The 26,563-nt window shown below is 24.6% G+C and overlaps 1 protein-coding gene across 10 annotated transcripts in view; it reads left to right on the top strand.

The window, feature by feature from the left end:
- Positions 1–26,563, top strand: part of LOC114121680 (uncharacterized) — a 68,003-nt gene that overhangs the window by 31,256 nt on the left and 10,184 nt on the right. For 5 of the 10 annotated variants that reach the window (XR_007606970.1, XR_007606973.1, XR_007606969.1 and 2 more), the window contains 3 exons: positions 23,522–23,634; positions 23,775–23,944; positions 25,437–25,670. Coding sequence is in view for 2 of the 10 variants with exons in the window: in XM_050210746.1 (XP_050066703.1) it covers positions 23,572–23,634; positions 23,775–23,944; positions 25,437–25,670 (467 nt within the window). In the remaining 8 variants the exon portion in view is untranslated. Of the gene's footprint in view, positions 1–18,420; positions 18,630–23,521; positions 23,635–23,774; positions 23,945–25,436; positions 25,671–26,563 lie in introns of all 10 variants that reach the window. The other 5 variants (XR_007606975.1, XM_027984115.2, XR_007606974.1 and 2 more) reach the window with 3 other exon arrangements.

Here is a 26,563-nt window from a genome sequence, read left to right as displayed (position 1 = left end):
GTTAAATTTTCAGAATACATCTCATCGCCGTATTTGTAATACAAAGTAATTATCTAAGTAAACGTTTCCCCATTTATCATAAATATAAATTTAGATTTTTGAAAAATTTAAGTATGCTATATATAAATGTTTTATTTTTTTATTCGCCTATTCAAAGAGTTACTAAAAACATAGACAAGAAAAATTTTGAAATCTTAATATCCAAAACCAAAGTTTATAATAGTAAAAATATATATCTTAAGATTCAGTATTTTGTTTTTCATCTATTGAATACATTTAAAAGATTACATTCGAGGTGATTTACTTGATAAACCATTAAACGTACAAATATACAGTATGAATAAATATGTTAACTTACATATGTTTGTCTTTTTTATATTGTTAAAATTCAGTGGCCGTTTATTTGAAGATTTAAATTTTTTAAATAGCGATGTTAGCAATAAATAAAACACGTGTAATTGACGTTATCGGATCATTTAAGACTGTGCCCGTGAAAAGCTTTAGAATGTTTTTATTTGACTTTTTAATTTTTACTACCCAGTTCTTATTTTCGATATTTTACCTGTTATATTATTATTACAAAACCGTTACTACTATTCAACGTTTAATGTTCACAGGTACCACTATTACATACTTAATAACTGCCAATTATACTACTCTAAAAGTCTAAAACATAGTCTTCTAGTCATAATTTCTAAGAATAAACTCCCATCATTGAAAAGATCATTGTGGACGGTTTATCATAAATCATATCAATTTTTTTTTTTTGAGGAAAGATTTTAACAAACAACCAAATAAAAATTAAAAATTGATATCCAGACTATACGACTGTCTAATATTTATTTACATTATCACTTCATGCTTGTAAAAGTGGTATATTGTTTATTGTAAATTTTAATACAGTAAGTCAATAAAGAACTATTAAAATTACAAATTAATTTATAAGAACACTTGAACAAATATTCTTAAAATATATAATTTACAAGTAAAAAGTTTTAAAGTATTTAAAATACTCAATGAAGAGTATATAATAAAGTTTTACCCAAAATTTAAGGTTTAAACACTTATAATAAATATAGGTTAACGATCTTATAATATTATGATAAAAAATGTAGAAGTAATATTATAAAAATTAAAAAAAAAAAAATCGAATTCGGTATTTATACCAAGATTTTAGATTTATATGATGTTAGTAGTTTACAAATCACAACAAAATTAAATGTGAGCAATGTTCATGAAAAAAAAAATATAATATGTTACACAAAAAATATTATTATTCAAATGAAAATGTTTCAAAAACTTTACTGTCTATCAATGTCCCTATATTGCCTATACAATTTGCCGTCTTACAAATTATACTCTAATTTGTAATAAAAAATTAAATATAGAAAAATAAAAAAAAATACAATAATCCGTCTTGTTCAACTCACGTCGGTGTAAAATTAAATTACGTCATATTTAATTTTAAAGTAATAGTAAATCATTAAATCGATGTTTTTGAAAAACGATTCAAAATATAAAACTACAATTTCTTAAGTAAATTTTGATAATTCTTATTATATGAGTTTAGAAAATATTACAAAAAAAAAAAGTAAATGTCTTTTTATAGTACCAACAAGTCTCTGGTGTGTATTCATCGAAAATATACAGATTGAAATCTAAAACTTTTTCAGTACTTCTAATATTATATGAAATGATGTTTGCAAAAAAAAAGTTTTTAAAAAATATCATTGTAAAATCAATATATTTCTTACTTTTTTCAAAATTTAAGTTCAAAAAATACATGTCTTAGGGTTTTCTAGTAGTAGATATTTTATTAACGCATTCCATATTAGTTAGACCAATTAAAATATTTCAAATAAAAAAATTATGAGATAGCAGCTAGGTACTTCATTCACGTAATTTATTTATAATACATTCAACCAAATATAAATTATAATAAATATCATTTATAAATAAAGCATATAGGTACTTTGTTTCTAGTTATGTGTTAATAATTAACTCAAGTATAGTATTTTAATGATTATTTTTTTTATCCAACGGTGTTATAAATTAAACCAATATTTCCTATTAATGAAATTTTCTATTTTATACAATCAGAAATTAAAAAACATAGTCTTTTATTATATTATATGTAATATGAAAGTATATTATATCATTAAACTTAAGAAATATTTGATTTAAAATTTTAACAAGCCATTATTTGAACATTATTGTGTAAGTTATTCGCTGGCATACCAATGGGAACAACAGTTTTTTTCATTACAAATAAACACAATAATAAAAATATTATGGTTTATGATTTATTTCAATTATTAATTTCAGTATACGACTATTTTATGTTGTTTTTTATGGACTTTAAAAACTTGGCTTATATAATAATAGTCCTCTTTTTTTTATTTTGTTAAAATAAATTTAAAAAAAAAATATTTGATACTTATTATATGGATAGTATGATGTTACAAATTATTTATTTTTATAAATAAATAATTATACACAATAAACAAATTATTTTTTAATTAATATTTTGTTTACAAAATAACTAAGACAAACTGAATTTTTAATCAGAATAAAATATTTTTATTTGAAAGTTAAATATGATTATGATGGAAGTAATATGATTGCTAGACTATGGAATCTCCATCATTAATGTAAATATATATTATCATGTATATACTGTATACTAATAGAAAACTATCGATTCAGTGCTTTGTTTTTATTAATTATTTTAAATAATAATTTTGTAAATTATAGTAATGTGTGTATGTTGTATATTATAAGAATTTAATTTTATATTAGATTTACTTTATACAAATTCGCTGATTTTACATTTTTAAAAATTAAACTAATGGGTTTCCACACGAACATGTTTAGCGTGACACATTATCATCCTGAAGTATAAATTATTTTTTTTTTTTTTAAACTCCCTAAAAATATAAGACACTTACCTACTTTATTTACTTTATTTAAGTATACAATTTAATAATAAATTATCAATTTAAAAATATCAGACTAAAAAACTATAAGTATAATAATATATTATATTAATTTAACACTTTAGTGAAATTGAAAATTCGTCCCAATATTACTATTGCATTTTCGTAACAATGAAACATAATCTTTTCTTAATTTGTCTGACATGGCATATTCGTGACATATTCGGCTATTCAAATTTAAAAAACATTTAGATTTACTTAGTAAATAAAATTTAATCGTTATCACAACATACTTTACCGATGATCTAGTAGCAATACACGGGCGAGAGATAAAACAATACTGCTTCGGCTACACTCGTATTTGTTGGGGCAGAAAGATTATATATTATTATAAATTTAATGTAATCAAAAATAGTTAGATGTGATGGGACTCCGTGATGTATTGAACAATTAATGTAATAATATGACATACCACATACATATAATAATATATATATTATATTGATTAGATTTAGATTTATTACCCAACCTTCCTGATGGAACACATATACTAGATATTGCACTTTGTTTAAATACAAAATTAAAATTAATTGTACATTTTTTTACTTTGTGCTTTTATTATTTTTAGTAAAGCGTTTATTAGCGGAAATTATAAATTTTACCAGAAGTTATATCACCGCAAAAATATTTACTGAATAGGAAATGGGTTGCAATATTTAATATTCTCCACAAAGCAATAAAAAACTAATGTATATATTCTTCTTATATTTATACACGGTTAATGTTCAAAAATGTATCAATAATTAATCACAATATGAAGTATGTGAGTGATATTACTTGAATTTATAAAAAAATATTCTTATTTTTTGTTATAAATAATGCTCCTCGCACTAAGCATTAAAACTAATTTTTCATTTATTATGGTTTGAAAAAATTATAAATCATGTTTTAAGTAAAAAGATCATACGATTTTTTTTTTTTTTTAGTACTTTTTTTAAGCTAAACATTTTTATTTTGTTCACTATAGACGTTATACTTTACTTTACCTCAATGGAAGTTATTTTTGGAAACCCCAAAAATATTCATGTATAAATATAAGTCTGTATAATTATATAACTTATATATTATTTATTGACTAGTATATATATATACACTCTTTATGTATTGCATTTATAATTCTGGTAGTTTCAACAAAGATGCCTCAGGGAAGTTTATAAAGAAAAAAAGAAAAAAATTGTTGTTCAACATAATATATTTGGTTTCACGTAGTTAATAATGACATACATTAATATTTACATAATATTATAGATTTGAATCACATTTAATAAACCTAACATTAATTTTAATAATTACATGCTAATTTGTAAGTATTTAAAAATTTTGCGAAATAGTGTAGTATAATAATACTTGATATGATGTGAAACTTAGGCACTTACTCAACTCATTACAAACAATGTGGTTTTTGAACATTTTAATTAAACGTTTAAATCAAATACGAGTTAGTATATTATATCAGTGATATTTTTACAAGAGTGCATTAAAAATTAGGTTTTTTAATTAAAATATGTGAAAATATACGTGCTCATATAAAATATAAAATACGTAGCGTCACATAAAATAAGTAAAAATGATTTAATGACTAAAAATTGGAATATCTATAAAAGTATACAAAAAGATTCTGCTACACTTAGGATTTCCAGAACAACTATTGATATGGATCAGGTTTAAACAACAATGTTGTTATAATATACCTTATAAATTTAATAACGATATACCTATTTATAATACCTGGTTGGTAGATTGTATAGTATAGTATCAATCAATGTATACCTACAATGACGATAAAAAAATACTAGTATATCATTTTGGATAATTATTATATCTATTATATCAGTTAAATGCATCAATATATTAACACTAATAAATATAATATGTGAATTAAAATATAAGATTTAAGCCGACATCTTATTGATTTAAACATTACATAAATCGGTAGTTAAAGTTTTTATATAAATATTGCGAGTCATACATTATAAAAGATACGTAACTTTAAGACCTTACATCACAGTAATTTATCACTTTTTCTATCAAAATATATTATAAAAACATGATATTTATATAAGAAAATACGTATAGGTACATTTTATAACAGATCATCACGCATAAATAGAATACGACTTTTTTTAATGTATTGTACACGTTTCAATTTATCCATGACTATATGTGTGAAGTTCCCTCCCCATACTGTGATATCTGAACAGAACTTGTATTAATATTTTGCAATTAATTTGCATATTTTTTCAACATCATATATACACCATGGTATAGGTCGCTAAACTTTTGATTTACATCAACGCAACGCCCAAATGGTTATAGATGCTCTCTCTATTTAAACCATTATTTTAATTCACTAACCATAGTTTTTCATAGAAATCATAATACTTTTAATTTTCATCAACTTTGACAAAATATATTATTATTTTTTTATAAGCCCGATTTCTATTTTATAAGTGAGTAAGAAGCACGATCCATATAAATAATGTCTCAAACTCTCAACTGAAGTTTCTGACTGGAGCGCGTAAACTGAGCACTATATCACGAGCACAATACCATAGATCATAGTTCAATTAAACAGTAATGATAATCGCAAACGTAAAAGTAATTTAAAAATTAAAGAAAAAAATTATAAAATCACTTTCATCATTCACACTCGGTACACAAAAGCTTCACACGCACATACATTATACCTGACGGTTACGTCATTGTTGTTGTAAGTCTATAAACACTTGGCCATGTTTTGAGCTTCACAGAGATTTCAAGTATGTATGTCTGTTAAAGAATCACACACACGTACACATATATGTGTCTTCTGCTTTATACACAACAAGAGGAGGCTCATTCGTCGTGGTACGATACGACCCATTTCTGTTGATTGCAATGCGTTTGTATTCATGACAGTATACTCGTGTGTATTGTTCACGGCCGGGATTTATAGAATTTAACATAATACATCTTTGAGAAATTAACAATTATTTTTTGTTCGGTGTATTATTTTCATTGGGATTTACAATTAATTACACGAAAATGTAACTAAAAATAAGGTTTTAGGGTATAAACACCTTGTATATTTTCCTCGAGTTATTATAATATATTCGAAAAAACCAGAAAAAAATGTCCCGTGAATATAATATAATATTATGAAATATTTTGTATTAATAATTCATACTAAACATTGATCGAAATTATCAATGAAAATTTTCTGAACAGTAACGAAATTCGAAGTAATGAAATATTACAAATTGTTCATGAAAAAATAAATCTGCAATTCAATTCGTTCTGTGTGTTCATAGTGCCTATTACCTACGAAGAAAAATCTTTGATCTCAAAAAATTGAAATAAAGTTTAATGTAAACGTTCATTTTTCTTTCTCAAATCTTATGATAAACCCCTTCAAGCACTTAAGCTGTTCAAAAAGAAAGGTTAGTTCTAATAAATGACCACCATATCTCGTGCAAACCGAATAGTAAAATCGTGCGTAAAATATATTTTCAGTATTAAAATAAAATAAAACAGTTTTCACTGTTGTATTATATACAATTTTAAAATAAGCTTTACATAACTATAATTATTTCTTAGTTTATTTTTCTTTTGTAATTTTTAAAAATGACTAAATATTTACCAATCAAAAAAAAAAGAAATTAGTTATATTATTATTATATTAACACATAGTTTGATGGTGATTTTAATAATAAATTAATATAATATACCTATTAAATATTTGTTTTCAAATAAGTAATTAAAATATTCAACGAAATGTTAACCACATGCTTATATCTTAGAACAATTGAGTTATCAAGGGGTTGATTGCAAATTATTTATGTCTTTTTTCCCTACATACATAAAATAACAATAAAACAATAATTGTACAACTAAAGCTACTCGATTTATTGGTACTTATCAAAATTTATCTCAAAAATCGTACATGAATGAAACTGTTAAGTCCATTTGATATAACAATAATGTGTATAAATAGTATAATCTATTTAATGGTTTATTAGTGTTATTTATTACAATAGAGGTTTAAGAGGACGCTACATCCACATGTGTTGTCTTCGTCTCACAAATACGTAACATAGAAAATATACGATCAGCAGATCACGTTTAGCTTCGTTAGTTTAAAAATTAAAGTAAATAGAGCTATTATAAAACTTAATGGTAAGAACATTATCTGTGTCCGTAAGATGATTTTTTTATGATTAATCAGTTTTTAAGTGAGTTATAATCATTTTTAATTTACGCTATATTGTATATGAATAACTTGCATAAAATGGAGCAATCTTAAAAAAACCAACACAGATAATGTTCTTACTTCGTATCACCATGTTTCATAATAAGTCAAATCACTCTTATTTTTAAGCTAACTAAGATAAATGTGATCTACTGAGCGTAAAATTTGCTGTGCAATGTACTTTTTATATGGAGACAACACATGCGGGTGTGGCGTCATCTTAAGAGTAAGTCATACACTTGCTCTTCGGGTTCTCATAGTTCATTTAGATTACGATTGTAATTTTTTACAAAATTTGATCAAAATATCATAATAGTGGTCAAGAATTTTTCTTCGTTTTTATATTAGAGATTCGGGTTAGACTACTTAAACTAACTAATATTTTCAAAAATTGTACGTGTTTAAATATAGTAAATTATCATAAAATTTAGTGTATTATGTAATGCCTTGTATGGTATATAGTATGAATAACGCATGCATCATAAATCACTCGAACAAAATAATTTGAGCCTGTACTTAAAGCGTGAAATGAAAAGTATAAAAAGAAAAAAAATATGTATTCTACTATTAGTAGTTCAATTTTAAATTCAAAACTTAATCGTTTGATATCAAACAAATCTATTTCAGAAAATGAATTTTGAATTTCATTTTATTTTTTTAAGTAGATTCATAGAATTTTTCATTGACAAAACAAACATTTTCATTAAAAGCACAATAAAGATTAATTTCCTTCAAAATCTAGAAAAAAAGACAAAGAATTCAAATAAGTTTAAACATTTTAATCGATCTTTTAGAAGTATGTTTATTTTTAGTCCACGTCTTGGTTATAAACATAAAATTCTTGCAAGATAAGTTTTTGAGATGGTTCTTAATGTGATAATGTGAGTGTGTGCGTTATTTACAAAAGTAATATTCAATTTTTGGGTTGAGTGTAGTGAGCGTGAGCCCCCAAAAAGTATCATTCAAACAAGAAAGTTGTAATCTTAAAAATAACAACATAACTCATTATTATTTAAAAAAAAAATTAATTATATTTTCATAAAAAAAATGTTTAATCAATATTTAAAAAAGGGAACTAGAATAAATTAAAAATTATGCTTTGGAAATATTTTAATCAATATTACGTTATTATTTTAACCACTTTGAACAAACAAAACGCAGTTTTTTAAGCTCCTGAAAAATATTTTTAACTACCATAAAATATAATTTGACGGGAGTATTTGGGGTACATTGTTTATACCAATTAAATAACACAATACACTGTAATTGCTATGTTATGATAATTTAAAAAAAACGTATATATATATATAATATTAGGTATCACATCCAAATTACCAGATATTTATTTATAATATTGTTTACCAACATGATAAATGTTAATAGTTTAATACTAATTATTATATAATGCAATTTTGTAGATGGCCATCAATATTTTTCAATCTTCGATGTAATAACGTAGTTTACTCGTAGGTACATAATATTATAGAGTATTAATTAAAAGTATAAAATATCATATTCTTATCCATAAACAATAAGTTTTTCTATAAAAAATTTTCAGTTTGATTAATTTACAATTGATTTTTATTTTATAAGATCAATTATGTACCTACCTATTCGAATATAATATTATATTGGTTGTTGGATCCTTTTTGATAATAAATATTCGTATTATGTTTTTTTACTAAAGCTACTGAAAACTGTTATTAATGTAATACCTTTTGTAGTAAATTTTTTTTGTTTACAAAAAAAAATTGATCATTATTGATTTGCAGGAGTATTGATATAATATTTTGAAGATCAGGGACAAAATAATAATTTTCCGATATTTTTAATAGATCTCATGTACATTAAAACTATCTAAGAAATCGGTTAATTAAATTAAATGTTCACATAACACCACTCTTAAACACATACTCTTAATTATTATTATAAATATTTGGAGTATATATATATATTTTTAAATAACAATATATAAATATAAATATTTTATGCATATACAATATACATCCTTAGAAAATGATTCTTTACTATTTATATCAATCTAGAACTTAACTCAAATTGTAATGTTGATGTGTATGTATATTATATACATTATTTGAAAAAAAAATATTCTTTTATCTTTTTGTAGACTGTCTTTTTTTTTGATCTCGGTACAATGCTGAACATTATACTCTATAAGTCTACAACTATATAGATGTATATACATTATACTGCTGTGTATCTAATGTGTATGTATAATAGCATTAAATTTATAATATTATTCACTTGGGTTTCTCGAATGATGTATACTATATAACATGTAATCCATGAACAAGGAGCCTAATCAACGCACGACCGTGTATATTATTGTGTTTGGGCTTACCTACAGGTGGAAGTAGGTACACATTATTATACTATTATATAGGCAATAAGCGCTCAGTTCTCATCTAATTGTATCTTTGGTTAATTTCAATATTTTTATCACACGCAAAATACGTCGGAAGCTATTATTGTACAGGAAAAACCATTTCGTTTTTTACGGACGGTTGTTACGTTGTTTGGTGCGACAAGTTTCCGATAGGGTTAATGAAAAATGTGCATCTTGTTACGCGAGGAATATGCATAGTATTTATTATAAGAACAGATTTTACAATGATCGACGTCATTTTTATCCAAATTGTATTTTATAGACATACCTATAAATTATAACAAATTTTAGACTATGAGAGAAGCGATAAATATATTGATTTTACAATGGTGTGTTTTTTTTTCATTTTTTTCCAATTTTCAATTTTGAATGTGGTTTTGGATAGCATATTTTATTTTATTTGTACCTTAAAGAGGTCAAAATTGAAAATTCCAACTACTTTTTTTATAATCGGTAAAACAGAAAAAAATAAGGAAAACCGGTATTTTTACACAAATCCAATATTATTAAAATAATTGTTTTTAACCATGATTACCTTAAAAATGTTATGTATATTATTAATTATTATTATCTATTAATTAATTTTAAGATATTATCTATCTATTTATGACTTTAATAGCTACATAAAAAAACATATTATCATGAAATGTACTTGGTGATGAATACTTATACCTGACAGATCGTTTCCATTGAGAATTATTTTTCGTATGAATGATACATCGTTTAATCCAAATTTAACACATTCATAATATTAACCCACTCGACGTCTAATATATAGTAGAGCGATACGAACTTACCTAAATCTTTCTATATTGGATTACATTTTTCAGCTTTTAACTATAATACAGACAAAAAATTATTTTTTGTATTTAAGGAAATGTCTTACGAAAACGTGGCCATTGGGAGTTATAATATTTATTACCAGGGCCGAATCTAGGGGGAACGAACTGGGGTACTTGCCCAGGAAGTTTGGTCGGGGATCGCCAAATTGTGGGCATAACAAAGGTGGAAGGCGCTAATTTTATACTTTGCCCCGAGTAAAAAATATACAAGATCCGGCACAATTTATTACAATAATATTTTTTATATATTTACTGCAAGATAATTTTTATAAGTGAAATACATGTGCATATTATGGAATAAGTTATAGTGATAAGAAATATATAATTTACATTTAGTTATATTAAATTAAATGAATTTTGTAATCCTGTTTTTTCCTAAAAGGTGAAAATAATTTAATATATTAAATTCATAATATGATTAATGAAGGTTCACATCCTAGGGTTTTGAAATTCGTGGAACATTTAGTATATTTAGTTATTATTCCTTGTTCTGTGGTATATTTTGAGTTATGCGAATACGTGTTTAACGGAAAGTATGATAGCACATATCGTACATAATGTAGGATGTTTCTCACGAGAAAAGTAAATAAGTCGAGTAAACCAAATAATAGTTTTTATATTTATAATATATAGTGTTAGACGATTGTTTGATGATTAAACACTACTTTGAATATAATATAACGTTTGCACGGTTAACTTATTTCAAACTTGGAACATTTTTATATTAAACGTTAAAGTAAATCTGAAGACTCTACGAAATGTTTTTATTTTTTCGATTTATATTGTGAATAAAAGAAATTTATTACAGATGATTTTTCAGCAACTTTTGATTACTTCATATATGAAATCATCGTTCGCACAAAACGAATTGTTAACTATGTATAGACATAAAAAGTTTTTTTCCTAAAAATACAATACCTTTCGCTTTTATCGTGTACAGAATTTTTAAAAAAAGTATTCATAATAATTGCTATTTTTTTTTTTATATTTTATACAGAATATTATAAAACTTGAGGTTAATTAGTCGGCATATTGTCATATTCTATTCTATTTTCTGTAACAAAATTTTTTTCTTGAGTAGGATTACGCATTTATAATTTAGTTTTTAACGTTGTCTACCAATATCACGTTATCAGGGCTCGGAAGTTGTAGCATTAAAAATGTTAAATTTTAGTCTCGTTCTTTAGCTTTTAAATGTGCACTTAAAAACTTCAAATATGCATTTAACATGACAAAATGATAAATTTATTAGAAAAAAAATTAAATGTAATTTTACAATTTTATAAAACTTGGGCTCAAAGATTTAGTCATTTTAAAGTTATTTTAAAACGCGGAATTATAGATATACGGTTTACCTTCACATACATAGGATAACGGCAAAATCGGAATATTAAAAAGTAAAATTAAATTTGCAGTCGACAATCGTCAATAAGTACATTAAAATGTTCGATAATCTAATGCTATGATACAATAAGGAAATAACACTTACATCACGAACTTTATTTACTCTGGAGTATCGGACTATCCATGAATTGAAGAGCGGCGAAAAAATGAAATATTATTTTCGACATGATTAATTCCTATATTAAGTAAAAAGATGTACTTATTAATTTTCACTTAACTATTACGTTAGTTTAAAGAAAAATATCAATAATAAATCTAAGTTTATTATAGTTATTTCCCATTGATAATCTGCATCATTTTTTCTCGTTTCTATGAAGTATGGAGAATAGTAGCTATAACGATAGGATTGACAAAAGCACATCTACAAAACACTACAATTTACTCTCCTGGAACTACTCATAAAAAATATAATGTTCACCAAATCCACTTGAATTTACTTTTTAAAAAAATTTATAGTATTGATATATGTTAATTAAAAATATTAATAAATTACATTTTAGTGTTTTTAGTATTTTACATTACTTGAAAGTACTTTCAGAATATTTCTATTCAAATTTTATTTTTTGGTTAAATATAGTCTATTTTTCAGTTTTAAAAAACATCAATTAATCTATAAAAATTCTATACCAATAAACACTATAGTTTATATTATCGTATCGTACATCGTTTTTATTTATTTATTTATTTTTTAAGTAAACTTTCATAATATTGTTTATCCGCATTACGCAACTATGGAGATTTATTCTAAGATCAAATACATTAGTGGTCGGTTTATGGAAGTGACATAATCTTAAAAGGGTCTCTATATAGGATAATTCGTTCTATTCCAAGTATTAGCACTGTAGTTATATATGGAAATAGTTGACAAACAACGTTAAAACATTTATTTTAATAGTAATAAATAATAATATATACATTATATACGCTTATAAAGTTCTGTGTAGTTTAAATTTTAAATGTAATCTACTTTTGTAAAAGATATACCGGCTATCACGTTATGGTACTACGTGGTGCGCAAATGAGTTGTGGTGTAATGTATAATATTATACTTCTGCTCGTTCAATCGAATCGATATCTGGTCTAATCAATATTCGATCGATTTTCGATTTACTGTCCCCCCCCTTCCACAACACCAATGACCAGGAAAATACCTACATAATATATCGCCACGCTTCAGTCGAAGTGGTCGAAGGCGTCGTCTAAATGTATCACCCACCGCACAAATCGTTTTACACGGCGGTGTAACAGGCTATATTTACCCCCGCGGTTATTAGTGAAATTTATTGCCGATATCAAAATGCCACAACGCCTGCACTTAGTCTTCGACCGGCGAAATGTTGTTTCGTAAAAAATAAAAAGTTTTTCATTGTTAAAAGCGCTGCTTACGGACACGACGAAACACGACGAGTTCAATTCTCGCTGTCAGAATACGCGAGTACAGGTCAAACGCCACTATCAATAAATTATTTACCCACATAATATTATGTAAAGTATTAAAATATTACGAATAATACACTGTAATTAAAATATACGCGACCGTTCAAAGGCATTAAAATATAGTTACATACTTACAACGTATAAATATTTACAAACCGTAAACAGACTTTTATATATGAAAAATTGTTATTCTATCGTCTACCTCAGCTGGAAACTAGTACACCAAAATCTCAACACCGTCTCAAGATTTTCACGTGTAACGTGATACACAGAAAATGCATGTATAAAATATTGCAATCGCCTTAGGATATTATATTGTTTATAGTTTTGAGGAAAAGAAAAAAAATATGAGAGTTTAACGGTCTCAGTGTTGATTTTATCGCGAGCGAATCGGAAAAAAATAAAAATCACTCCTTCAAAGTAGGTAGATTATTTATCACAAAAACACAGTCGGCGTGCTTCTCGTGGACCAGTGCAGTTGGCGATGTTTCGTTTAAATTATACTTATGAAACCCTAAAGATCTCTCGAATTTCGTTTATACTCCGCGTGAAATTCGAAACATAATCCTTTAATCGCGGTAGATTATAAAAAGATCACAATTTTTTACGGTTCGGAACACCTCGCTCAAACCCGCTGACACGTTGAAAACTTTTAGCCCAAAACAAATGGTATTTTTTAGACGCAGATTAATCGATTCGGGTGCACTAGGTCGAAATGGATAAATTACATTACACGAGATGATTCTCAAAATATGTTTATTTTATTATTATATTATAAGTTTTTTTTTTTATCATTGCCTGAATAATACAGTATAATAATAGATAAACATCGACGGAGATGATATATTGTGATTCGTGATATTTTACGACAAAGTACAGTCTGTTTACTACAGACGCGTATTGTATTCAATGTAATCCATAAAACAATATATTTCGCTTAAATATATTTAGCGTTTTTCCCCAGTAATGATTATAATCTATACGACCAACAAAAATTAACTCTCTAAAATTCTATAATTTTCTCTAATAATTTAGGTAGTTCTCAATTTAATGGATTATACTTATTGTACACAAATTAGAAACATAAAAAACTATACGTACAATTATTGTACTAACACATGCCAATAGTATAAATAAAATAAAATAAATAATGCTGTTATTTTTTTAGGAAATAAAAGAACTCTGAAAATAAAAAAAAAGTAGTAAATCTCAAAAATTTTTGGACCGTGCATGCACTTGGACCCAAAAGGACATAATTTGTCAGAGCAGTTTCTGACGTTAAGATTTCCGATGTTTTGTGTACATTTACTTAATTTTTATAGAAGTCTTATTAGAAAATACAAAACAATATAATATTATGTTATACGCATCGCAACTCCTCGAAAAAGTTAAATTCAAAAGAGCAACACAAAAAATGTGAACGTCTGTGTACGTCGTCATAATGCAACCAGTCGGTGTGCATATGCATGCGATGTTTTAATTTTTTTAACCTCAAATATTATACCAGTGTAGGACACTCGGAACAAAATATGCTTTACATGAAGAGTTTTGCGCATGTGAGTGAGTTTGTGTGTGTGTTGTGGAATTAATATTAATATAATATTTAACATATTATATAAACGCGCCTGACAGAGAGGGTGAACTGCAAGTTCGTGATGACAATTTATTTGAAACCCTTCGAAAAAGGTCCGGGAAGATGGTGGGTATTGAGGATGGTTGCTCAGGGGGAGTACTGCAAGTGGTACAACATATTCCCACTTCAGCTTATGTCCCATTTCCGCTTTTTACTCTACTCCTACTTCCACCCTTCTTCGTCAGCAGGACGACGAGAACAGTTTCGGACGAAAACTACAACTTGCTATCACACGTACCTACTGCCTAGTACCTATACGCCCTACATTATCACTACTACTGCCATCATTACAATGGCCACGTCCTTGATCGATAATAATATTCATCTGATATCCCGTCCAGGCATAAATAAGTATCGTCAATTATTGATTATTCGTCATTTTAATAACCTCAACCCGTTCAAATTAATGGGTCGTTTATGTCCTGCCCTCGTGGATTAGGATATATTTTATATCTCCCTAGACTTATAACAACAATACGACAGTAATAACCGTAATTAATGGATGTAATACATTTTTTTACACTCTCGAGCTGTTTTGAAAAAGAAAATATAGAATACATAAGGATTGGAATATATATTTAAAATGATCATGAAATACTCTACTATTACAGGGTGTTATTTCAAAATAGGTATTTTAATCCCATATTTTATTTCTTCAATTTTTTCCTCGATGATTAAGCTTACTATATTTTAATTAAAAATCCAAATGATATATTTTTAAGAAGACGATGCTGTTCGCTATATAAATTTATAATAATAATAATCCATTTACTGATTTTTTCTCTGAATTCAAATTGCATATACAATACGTAAATTAGGTACTTATCTTGTCTGAAATATAAAACTTAAATTATTTTTAATACCGCATTAAGTCGATGACAAATAAACTATGGTTGACATTAATCTTAACTACAAATTTTCTTATCTTTTGTTGTACAATAAGATAATATGATCTAAAGTTAGTGTTTGGCTATTCTAAATTAGTTTATATTATTTACCTATCATTTCTGTCCTATAGATCTATTATGTTATCAAAATTTAATATTCTCATCTCTGATTCATATCTTGACTTTCTATTTTTTTTTTTTATTTTATCTATTTATGAATCCTTTCTATTCCTATAGGTTTTAATAATTACTTCAATATTCTATGTTTATTGTCAAATTAATTACAGTTTTTTTTCTATTTAAAAAAATATATTTAAACTTTCTGTGTGAAATTAGTTTTGTTTAAAGTTTAAACATTTAAATAAAAATAATTTCAATTATTTTATTTAAAAATTATAAGTTATAATATTATAGTATATTAATATCTACTCTATGAATTTTAGTAAATAATTATATATTTTATAAGAACTACCTATATCATTTTAATGTTAAATCCCAAAGTATATTATAATCATAAAGTTATTTAAAAATTAATTCCATTGAGTTATTAAACATTTTATAGAGTTTGATGGCGTATGATTATATACTATTTTTAATTTTATTTTTCTAAATTCATATCTATTATACAAACAATTATTATATTCTCAATGATATATTTTTCGTTTGTACAAAATACATAGACATAGGTACACATATACACAAATAAACATCACGTTTTAAGTCCTATGAATACGATTTATATCACGTTTTAGATATTTTAAAAAAGAAATATATAAATCCAACTAACCCACCCAATATTAATTTATATAATGTATAATATGTATTATGTATACATAAATAAAAATATTATTCAAATAACAGGTACTACAGTTTTATCGTTCATTGAACACGAATGTGCGTTCAATGGTCACTACGACATTTTCAGTAAATCCGAGTTCTAAAATTATATTTTTCAATGGTTTTTCTAAGCTCTACCGAGAATTATTATTATTTTTTTTATATTAATTATTAACGTTTATTAAAATGCAACTACTACTATCATTATACTCTTATAATATTTTACACTAAATATGCGAGTAAATCAATTTGACTTATGATCTTAATCTTGTAATATTTACAATAAAAATTTAGGTGGAACAGTTTACATTTTATGTAAATGAATATGATACATTTAAATAAGTTTTTTTTAAGTTACACTATAATCAGTTTTTCCAAAATAACTTGAAATAACACATATAAATTGGAAAAAATAACAATTACGACACAATATTATAAGTAAAAAAGTTACATTCACAGTCGATTCAAAAGACGTTACTATTACAACTTACAATCATCAACATGGTTATATTAAACGTTCTTACGAAATTTATTTTAATTTACAATAATCATTAACCATAGAATAAATTATTATAATATAAGACTCGTTAAACAATTAATTTCTAAAATAGTAAAATTTATTTAAAATTGTATAAAAACAAAATATAATAGTTTTTAAATTTCTGAATACACATATTTATCTTATTAGGAATAAAGAATATTCGACACCACATTATATTAGTTTTTTAAGTTGATACGTATTTTGATGACAATATTGCCATCTTCAGTTAAAAATGTCGACTATCCTTCTCTATTGCTGTAGTCAACATTTTGTACTAAAGATAGCAACACTGTCGCAAAACACGTATACCTAACCGATACTCATACATTTATTTATTTTCTTTTTTTGTAAAAATTGGTTTTTATTTTTGATAAAACACAATAATAACAACTTAACTTAACATTTAAAAAAATTAGGACATCATTGAAGGAGTGAAGGGATACATTTTCCTATGTATTCAAAAAGGTACTGTGAACTTTTCTGAGTTTATGTTTTCCCTTCTTTTTTTCAAATTTCTTTTTATTATGATTTCTTTTTTAACTAAATATAACTGCTTAAATATGTAAGTATTTGTTTTTGTTTTTATGCATTTGAAGGATATTTTATGATTTAAATTTATTCCATAAATCGAACTGTCAACTGTTAAATTGTACCATCAATATAACTTCAATATCGAATATCTACCTAAATTGTATTCAAACATTGAGCTAACCAATACTTATTTTTCTCTATATCACTAATTTTTATATTTATTAATATTGGTTTAAATGGTATATGTGTATAGTGTCATTAACATATAAGTTATAACTAATCAATAAAGGTATATTTTAATATGTTTTTCAATAACTGTTCAATACTTCGTAGTTTTTTTGAATTACTAAATGAACTTACAATTATAACTTTCATAATATTGAGCCTTAAATACTATTAACCATTTGAAATAACTAATAAGTACTTAGCAATAGCTGTACACCTAAAAATAATGTTTACTTTAACTTGAATAATTCAAATCATTTAGTACCTACAAAAAAAACATATCTTAGTTTAAATTGAAAATTTATTTTTGAAATATTATAATTTATAATAATATTCTATGTTAAATAGATTTAGTTTAACACTCGGACGTTATAACTTATAGATACTGCGCAGCAGCAATGCATTATAATCAATCTAATCTATTTACCCTAAACTAATAATGTCTGTTCCAGAAACGTGACCATTGAAAGCACAAACAATAGCCTCAAAATTTCTTACATAAACATATAACCACTAACGTGCATTCACTACACCATAAATCATTCTGATATCCCTTGTTTATCTTAGTATATCATACCGAAAAACCAACCAAACGTTTAAAACATACATGGAGTTAAATGATATATTACTAAAAATTGCGGACGGAAAACAAAAAAATAAGGTAATTGAACTCGTCTTGTTTGGGAACTTACTAAATCCCTTTAGTTACACTCACTTCTGCGCAAGTCGATATTATATATTTAAGGTAATGATAAATCGTCACTTCAAAAAATTATTTTGAAAGAAGCTCATTGGTTCATTCGTTAATATATTAAAAATTTTGTTTTTAATGGTAATTCTGAAATCCAGTTGCATAAAAAAAAAAGAAAAAAGTAGTATAGGTATAATGTGAGAAATTATCAATAGTATTGATATAATAATTTGTGTTATAGTATATGGGTTATACGATTTAATGTTGTTGAGTTAACAGTTTTTATTATTCGAGGTTAATTAATTTTATGTAAGATTATTATTGCTTAATTACTAAATTATATTATAAAATAATAAGACTATAGTGCTTATAGTATAGACGTTAATTAAAACTGTAAATTATTAAAATATAAATCATTATTCTTAGAACTAATTAATTTAGTATTTAATACAACTTTAAACTTTTTTTTATTCTTTTAATATTCACAGATATTTTTTCCCAACATGTAAATTAAATTTAGGTGTTGATCTAACAAATCTAGGCTTCGATCTTTTAATAAAATATCACACTTAACTATAAAAATCCGAAAATAAATTGTTGTTGTAGAATTTTCAATCTATACGAAAAAATAGTGTATCTCAAAATACTTAATAAAAAAACACCATTATAAAATCAATAAATATTCCGTCTATGTTTCAATAAATAATAGAATATCTATAGTAAAAACTTTAATTCAATAAACATTATTAAGGCACTAATATTATAACGGACAGTACTTTCACTTAGGTTACTCGTAATTCCTCAGTATTAAATTGATTTAAAATGTACAACTTTAATAAGTAGGGTATTTATTAATAGACCGTGTTTATTAATAAACACAAAACACAAAGTGAGATGAGGATTAAATTTAATGCATGCATTTTGAAGTAATTCTTCATACTTAATTTCATGATGGATTATAAATTATTTATTTTTCTTTTGTCTTCTCAATTCTTCAGTTAATTTTTTCTATCAACGAGGAAGTTTCATTATTCAACATTCTCAATCTTCTGCTAGCATCACGTTGTGTTGAGTAAATTGTGGCCCATACTATACAATTTATACTTCATAATTTTATGTTTATAACTATTTATTTAATTTATTAAACTCTTATACAATAATTTTTAATAATATTTCTTCAAATAACATATCATCTAATATATAATAAGATAGGTGCATTGTTAACATTTAATATATTTTTACAAACATAAAACACATAACTTCCATTCTCGTTAATCTCTATTTTAGATACTTTACAAATCTATTAAATTACTATTTATAAATGAAACAAGTTAATATTTACAGAAATTATCGACCCTTAGGTTCCGTTCCCTGAAACATTCCAATAGCTACCTGTATTAAATTGATTAAATAAACAATATCTAATGTAGAGTGAAAATGGTGCAGTCAAATGGAAAAATTAGTCTGCTTTTTCTTTAGTTTTCCACACGTTATCGTGGCATTATTATTGAATAGTATTGTAATAATTTACCACTAAATAGGTATCACTATACAGTATATATTAATTTTATATAGTGTCAAAACTATATAAATAATCATATATTTGTTTAAATATACGATTTAAATAGTCTTGTAATTTGTATAAGGTGAAGTGAATTAAAAAAAATAAATAAATTGATGAATTAATAACACCAATTACATGAACATCATTTGTTAAATTTTTTATTATTTTAATACAGAAAGAATAATACTATCGAGTACCTAAACATTTTCCGAGACTTGACTCAAATATAACATTATTTTTTCAATAATTAAACACTTATATTATTTGTTTAAGCATACTTTAAAATTTAAATTATACACACATACCTACATTTAATCATGTATATACTATGTTTTTGTATTTATACAATAAACAAAACTTTGCTTAGAATTGTTTTTAGTGATAATAATAAAGATACATCACTACATTCTGTGCTAAAGTATGTAAAGTGAGACAAATGCCCAGTCTCCGTGTTATCCTGTCCGACTTTTCAAAAATCCATAATTTAGTATGCATGGAATATGAATATTATATAATCTTGTGCAATTATATAGCTTTGGTAAATATTTGGATTTTGTACAGTTTCTGTTGTCCGTGTTAATTTGCGTTAGGATTAAAATCTTGCGATTTAATGCGAGCTGTGGTACAAAGCCCAAAGGACATAACCTGAAGATTAGTGCTTACATATTATTCCGATAAAACATAATAGTTTTTAGATAATTGTTTAGATAGCAGTAAGTTGCGAATAAAAAACCAATCTGATGAATCATTATGATAAGCTGACAAAAATAAGTATTGGATGCAATTCGTTAGTGTCCATTTCTTGACAAATTGTTTTTTTCTCATTTTTTTGAAGTAAGTAACTCTAGTTGTTGTCTAGTCTATACAAATAATGAACATTATAGATCGATGACATTTAAAATTCACAGAAACAGAAAATGTTTACAATAGTTGAGTATATAACATTTTTATATTTGTTTTTTATGTTATAGACTTAGACATATTGCCATATTAGGTCAGATACTGAATTCCTATAATTGATTTATAACGTCTGATTAATGCATGTTGACTTTTATGTGTCTACACTGTAAATGAACGTTCTATGTTTAAACGTTCTTAAAATTTTAAACTACTAATACAATGTAATAATTCTCCGATATTGTAACCTTTTTATTATTTTGCGTTAACTCGGTAATATGCGCCTATGCCTGTTGTTGATTTAGTTCACTAATCGTTATATACGTATAACAACACTGTAATATATTGTTTGACATTGTATATAACTCAGAAATAAGACATAAAAATAAATTTGTTACCACATTATTCTGTAATTTATAATATATAAATGCAACTTACTGTAAAATACATAAACTTTTCTATTGATTAATTTTATTTAATTACCGAAACCATCTTTAAGCATTAATCTACCATAAATAGATAAATTATTTTATATATTAAATTTCTAGTTTCAGCTAATACTTTCATAATATATTATTATTAACTATTAAGTCGATAAAAAAAATGTATTATATACATTATACATATACGCAAGTAAATATTAATCAAAGAATACTTTTATAATCAAAGAAATTTTAAAATGATTAAAAATTAAAACAGATCAAATTAACATGAATGATTATTATCTACATGAATAATATTAGGTTAATTGCGGTAAATTAAAGTGGCATGCACGTGTACAATATGTACTCTGAAACTTGCAGTAATATATTTTTTAAATAACTAAGTAATTCAAATCAAACCTAACATAAGTGATAAACCTTTGTTTTTATTAGGTGCTTATTAATTATTTTGCTATGTAATAAACAATACTAATGTACAATAGTGCCTATTGCAACAACTGCTATCATAAATAAATTGTGCAATAATAAAGCTCTCGCTAACTTTTGCTTTAACATTTACACAAAAAAGTACTTCTATGAACAAATGTATACTTAATAAAAAATAATTCGTTAATTCACAATGAAAATAAAGATAACAATTTTTAAATTATAAATTAAATTGAAAATAATAAGTATGTATTATTTTTTAAAACAATCGAAAATAGTTTTAAGTTTAATATATTTTGTGAGTTATCAATGATAATAATATACTTATAGTAAAAATGTCACAAAACTGCAGTATTTTATAAATGTCTCAATAAAATCTAGAATCTTAAAAATATACAATATTAAGATAAATAAAAATGTTATTTTATTAGTATTATAATCATAATTCAAAATTTCATCTCATTTTTTAGTTACATGTTATTTGTTTAAAACATATTGATTCATTACATTTATTTATAAGAACGATTCAAAATAATTATTATAAAAATTACTATCGATATTTATTTTAATTAAATAGCTGCTATAACCATCTAATTAAAATAACTTACTATATTTGTATAGAAAAAAACATGATCATTATTACGTTACACAAACACATATAATAACAATAATAAAAATGTATTTAAATAAATAAATTACCGTAATACATAATATACATATATATTATTACATGTATTATAATATTATAATGTGAGGCAAGATTTACTCATAATATAAATTATGAGTAAATCCCCTCTCTTTGAGTGAGTTTGTGTCGAGAAGGTCTTAAATTTGTAAGTTACAACTTATTAATTATATATTTATAATAATCTATTAATTACAGTCCTATGAATACTACTTATACTAATACGAGAAGTAGCGATGATTAAAATTATGTTTAATAATAATAAAAATAGTAATAAAATTTAATAATAGAATAACATTGAAAAATTTTAATTATAGCAATACATATTGCAATTTAAAACTTAACATTAAAATAGTTACATAAGCAACTTGAAAAACGTCTTTCAAATAAAATTTTTTTTTTTTATTTTAATTTTAAACAATACCTAATATTATTAGTATTAAATTTCATAAAGTAATCTATTAAATAAGTATTTCAATATTAATAACGGTTTTATATTAATAATAATTTTTATATGCAGTGATATTTAACTTAGGCGCCCTAGGATTATTGTAAATGAATAAAATAGGTCTGTTTTAAATATTAAATTGTTGTCGTTGTCGTCACTTTCATTAGCTATTTGGCAAACTATTAAATCACTTAATATTTTATACAGACCTTTTCTGTACCATTAATTGAATTGTTTAGAATTATTTAGAGCGAACAAAAATACAATTACTAAATATCCAACATGTATAATAATAATTGTACGTATTATACGTGTTTTTAATTTTAGTATTTTAACATTTTACACGCTATTTTTCAAAAGTCACTTACGTTTTATTAATTGCGTTATTTCATATGACAGCAGGTTACAATATGACTGACGGCATTTGTTATTAACCGAAAGCTTAAGTAATGAGTACGAGTATTCGGTTACAGGAAAAGTCAGTTTCCACAGATCCAGAGGAATTGGAGGATGTGAGTGTTATATATTATTGTGAAACAATTTGTTGTATTGAAATTTTCAATGAAATGTTATTATTTTTTTTTTTTTTTACATAAATATAAAACATAGAAATTTAGTTTACTATTTTTTAATTGATTCCGTACTTTTTTAGCTAGACCACGAAGACTACCGAGTGCATCACATACTGGCGGCACTAGTCAACCGAAAAGTCATATCCATCAAGGCGGATATTTGTGAGGCCAAACTCAAATGGAGGATACAACCAAAGTTATTGGTACAAAGATTGGCAGAGAAAAATTCAAAAAACAAACGCAAACTTGGGTATGTGTTTATATACTCTGAGGAGAAACGTGAGAAACCCGGTTTATTAGCAGTATAGGCATTGAAAAGTTTACTGACGTTATTATTGATTTTTAAAATATGTTTGTCTCTTGAAAATCTAAAGTTAACAGATTTCAATTGATACGTTTAGTTTAACATACGAATAAACAATATGCATATTATTGGAGCAAATAATAATAACGCATTGTTTTTCATTGTACTTTTGTGACCACAACATTTTTACTAAATATTGTTATAATATTTCCAAAAGAAATGTTATAATACATTAATATTATAATAATATATTGAAAAATAGTTTTTAATTTTTTCACATTTGAGTTATTAATTTTTAATCAAAGAAAATCATAAGCATTAATAATGATCATTACCTAAATAAATATAAATTTACTGAAACACTAACAATTACAATTGAAGCCCATAAAATATTATAATCGTATGAAAATACTAAATATTTCGTTTGTTTGACCTACTTAATAAATTACTGTAAAATTATTTGTTTTAATTCATTTCATTTTTTTTACTCAATGTAAGTTAACAAATGTCACATTTGTATTACACTATGTGTGGGTTTCTAGCACCTATTAAAAAAAAATCATCCGTCAGAAAAAAAAATGTTTCGCTTTGTTTTTCCACTCAAGAAAATCAATATATTTTTATTTTTCTTATGCTTGGTACTGAAACCTCTGATGTATTAATTAAAACTATTTATCTATCTGTTGAACTGTAAAATACATCAGCATATCTCCCTTTGGATATAATATTACGTTGAAAAGAAAAATCCACGTAATGTATGTATATACATTTAACATACCAGATATTTTGTGATAAAATAAGCGATTATAGAAATATTTCTACTGAAAATAAATACAATTTACAGGCCAAAATATTTTTTAATTGAATAAAATATATTAAATATACGAATAACAATCTAAATTCAACTTAAAATGAATTATACTGCATATAGGTCAATATAACATGTTTTAATGTTTTATTAAACTTCTACTTATAAGTTAAAAAACAATACAATAATAGAAATGATACTATAATCATTTATATTTTTTACAACAATTAGTTTAACTTACTGTATTAAGTACAAATCTTAAATTAAATTACCAATAGCAATATTAATGTATTGTTTTAGAAATATTGATTGACAATCTATCTTCGTTATAAATCCTTTTTCGTATACAGACTTAATTCAAATTTAACAGATCCATTAAAATATTTAATTGTGATTGAAATCTACTATAGGTACAGTTATGCTATACTTCCATGATTTTTTTTTTTAACTACCTATTGTATGAGATTAATAGTCAAAATTTTCCTAACTATTCTAGTGCCCTTATAGTTTTATTTCAATATGTTATTCTACTATATAAGTACTTAATTGCTACAATAAAAAATTGAATGAAATTTGGATAGGTATGTATAAAATGAATTTACAATTTTTTTTTTTAATTTACAAAAAAAGTAGACGCCGAAAGGGTCGCTGCATGCATTCATGTCAAAAACACCATCATCATCATCACCATCATCATCATCAGCATAGACATGATCTAGATCACCAATTATTTCACCATCATCACCACCATTGTGATGGAATCGTTCGACAAGAAGAACCTGTCCAAGTTGAAGAATGGCCTCAGACTCAAAGACCTGCTGTACCATATTTAGGTGGACACATCCTTACCGCCGCTTTGCAAAGGTACTTATACAAACTATCAAATTTTTAGGCTCTTAAACTAATTAATTGTAAATAAAAAATAATTTATACTACAAAATTATAGTATTCATATAATTAATGTTAATTATATTTTATTGTTGTTATTATTACTTATTATTCAAAGGATAAACATGATAACATGTTCAATATATGAGAGTGATACTGTATAAACTCTACACCATATCCAGCGTATTGTTCAAAATGTAATTAACTAATAAATTATAAAACATAAGGTCAACTTAGGTACAGACATTATAATTCAAACTTTCTTAATAAACTAAACGAATATTACTTTTATACAATTAAAAATTCCGTTACTTATAAGATTAAAATAATTTAGTATTCAAAAGAAACCCCAAATTAATGAGAAAAAGTTACAAAAGTTTAATAAGTTATATGTAGGGGTAATAGTTACAACCAAAGTGATTATTTTAACAGTAAACAATCGTTATCTCAAAAAGTATCAACTTTTAAAATAACTATACTTATATATATTTTCCATTTTTTTTTTTTTTAATATATATTTAATTTGAAGTCATTAAGAAACAACTTTTTTAAAAACATGTTTTATTGTTAAATTTAGACAACAAAATATTTTTCTGAGAATTTTAATGACTGAAAAATAAATTTAGTATTAAATTAAATTAAGCATTTAAAGTTTATACGAGAGAAGTAAAGTAGAACAATAAGTGTACTTTGAACAATTTTGATCTACTTTTCTACTTGTATATTTTATATATATATAAGTTTTAAATAATTTTTGTTAAAACTTGTAAATATTATAACTAAATAACAATTCGTTCAAAATTCAATGTTTATATTATACAAAAAAATAATCTAAACAAAAATGTTCTAGGAAAATTGAATTAGAAATG

Source organism: Aphis gossypii, chromosome 1 (assembly GCF_020184175.1).
Source record: "Aphis gossypii isolate Hap1 chromosome 1, ASM2018417v2, whole genome shotgun sequence".
Lineage (NCBI taxonomy): Eukaryota > Metazoa > Arthropoda > Insecta > Hemiptera > Aphididae > Aphis > Aphis gossypii.
This window is presented reverse-complemented; position numbering and strand designations above follow the sequence as displayed.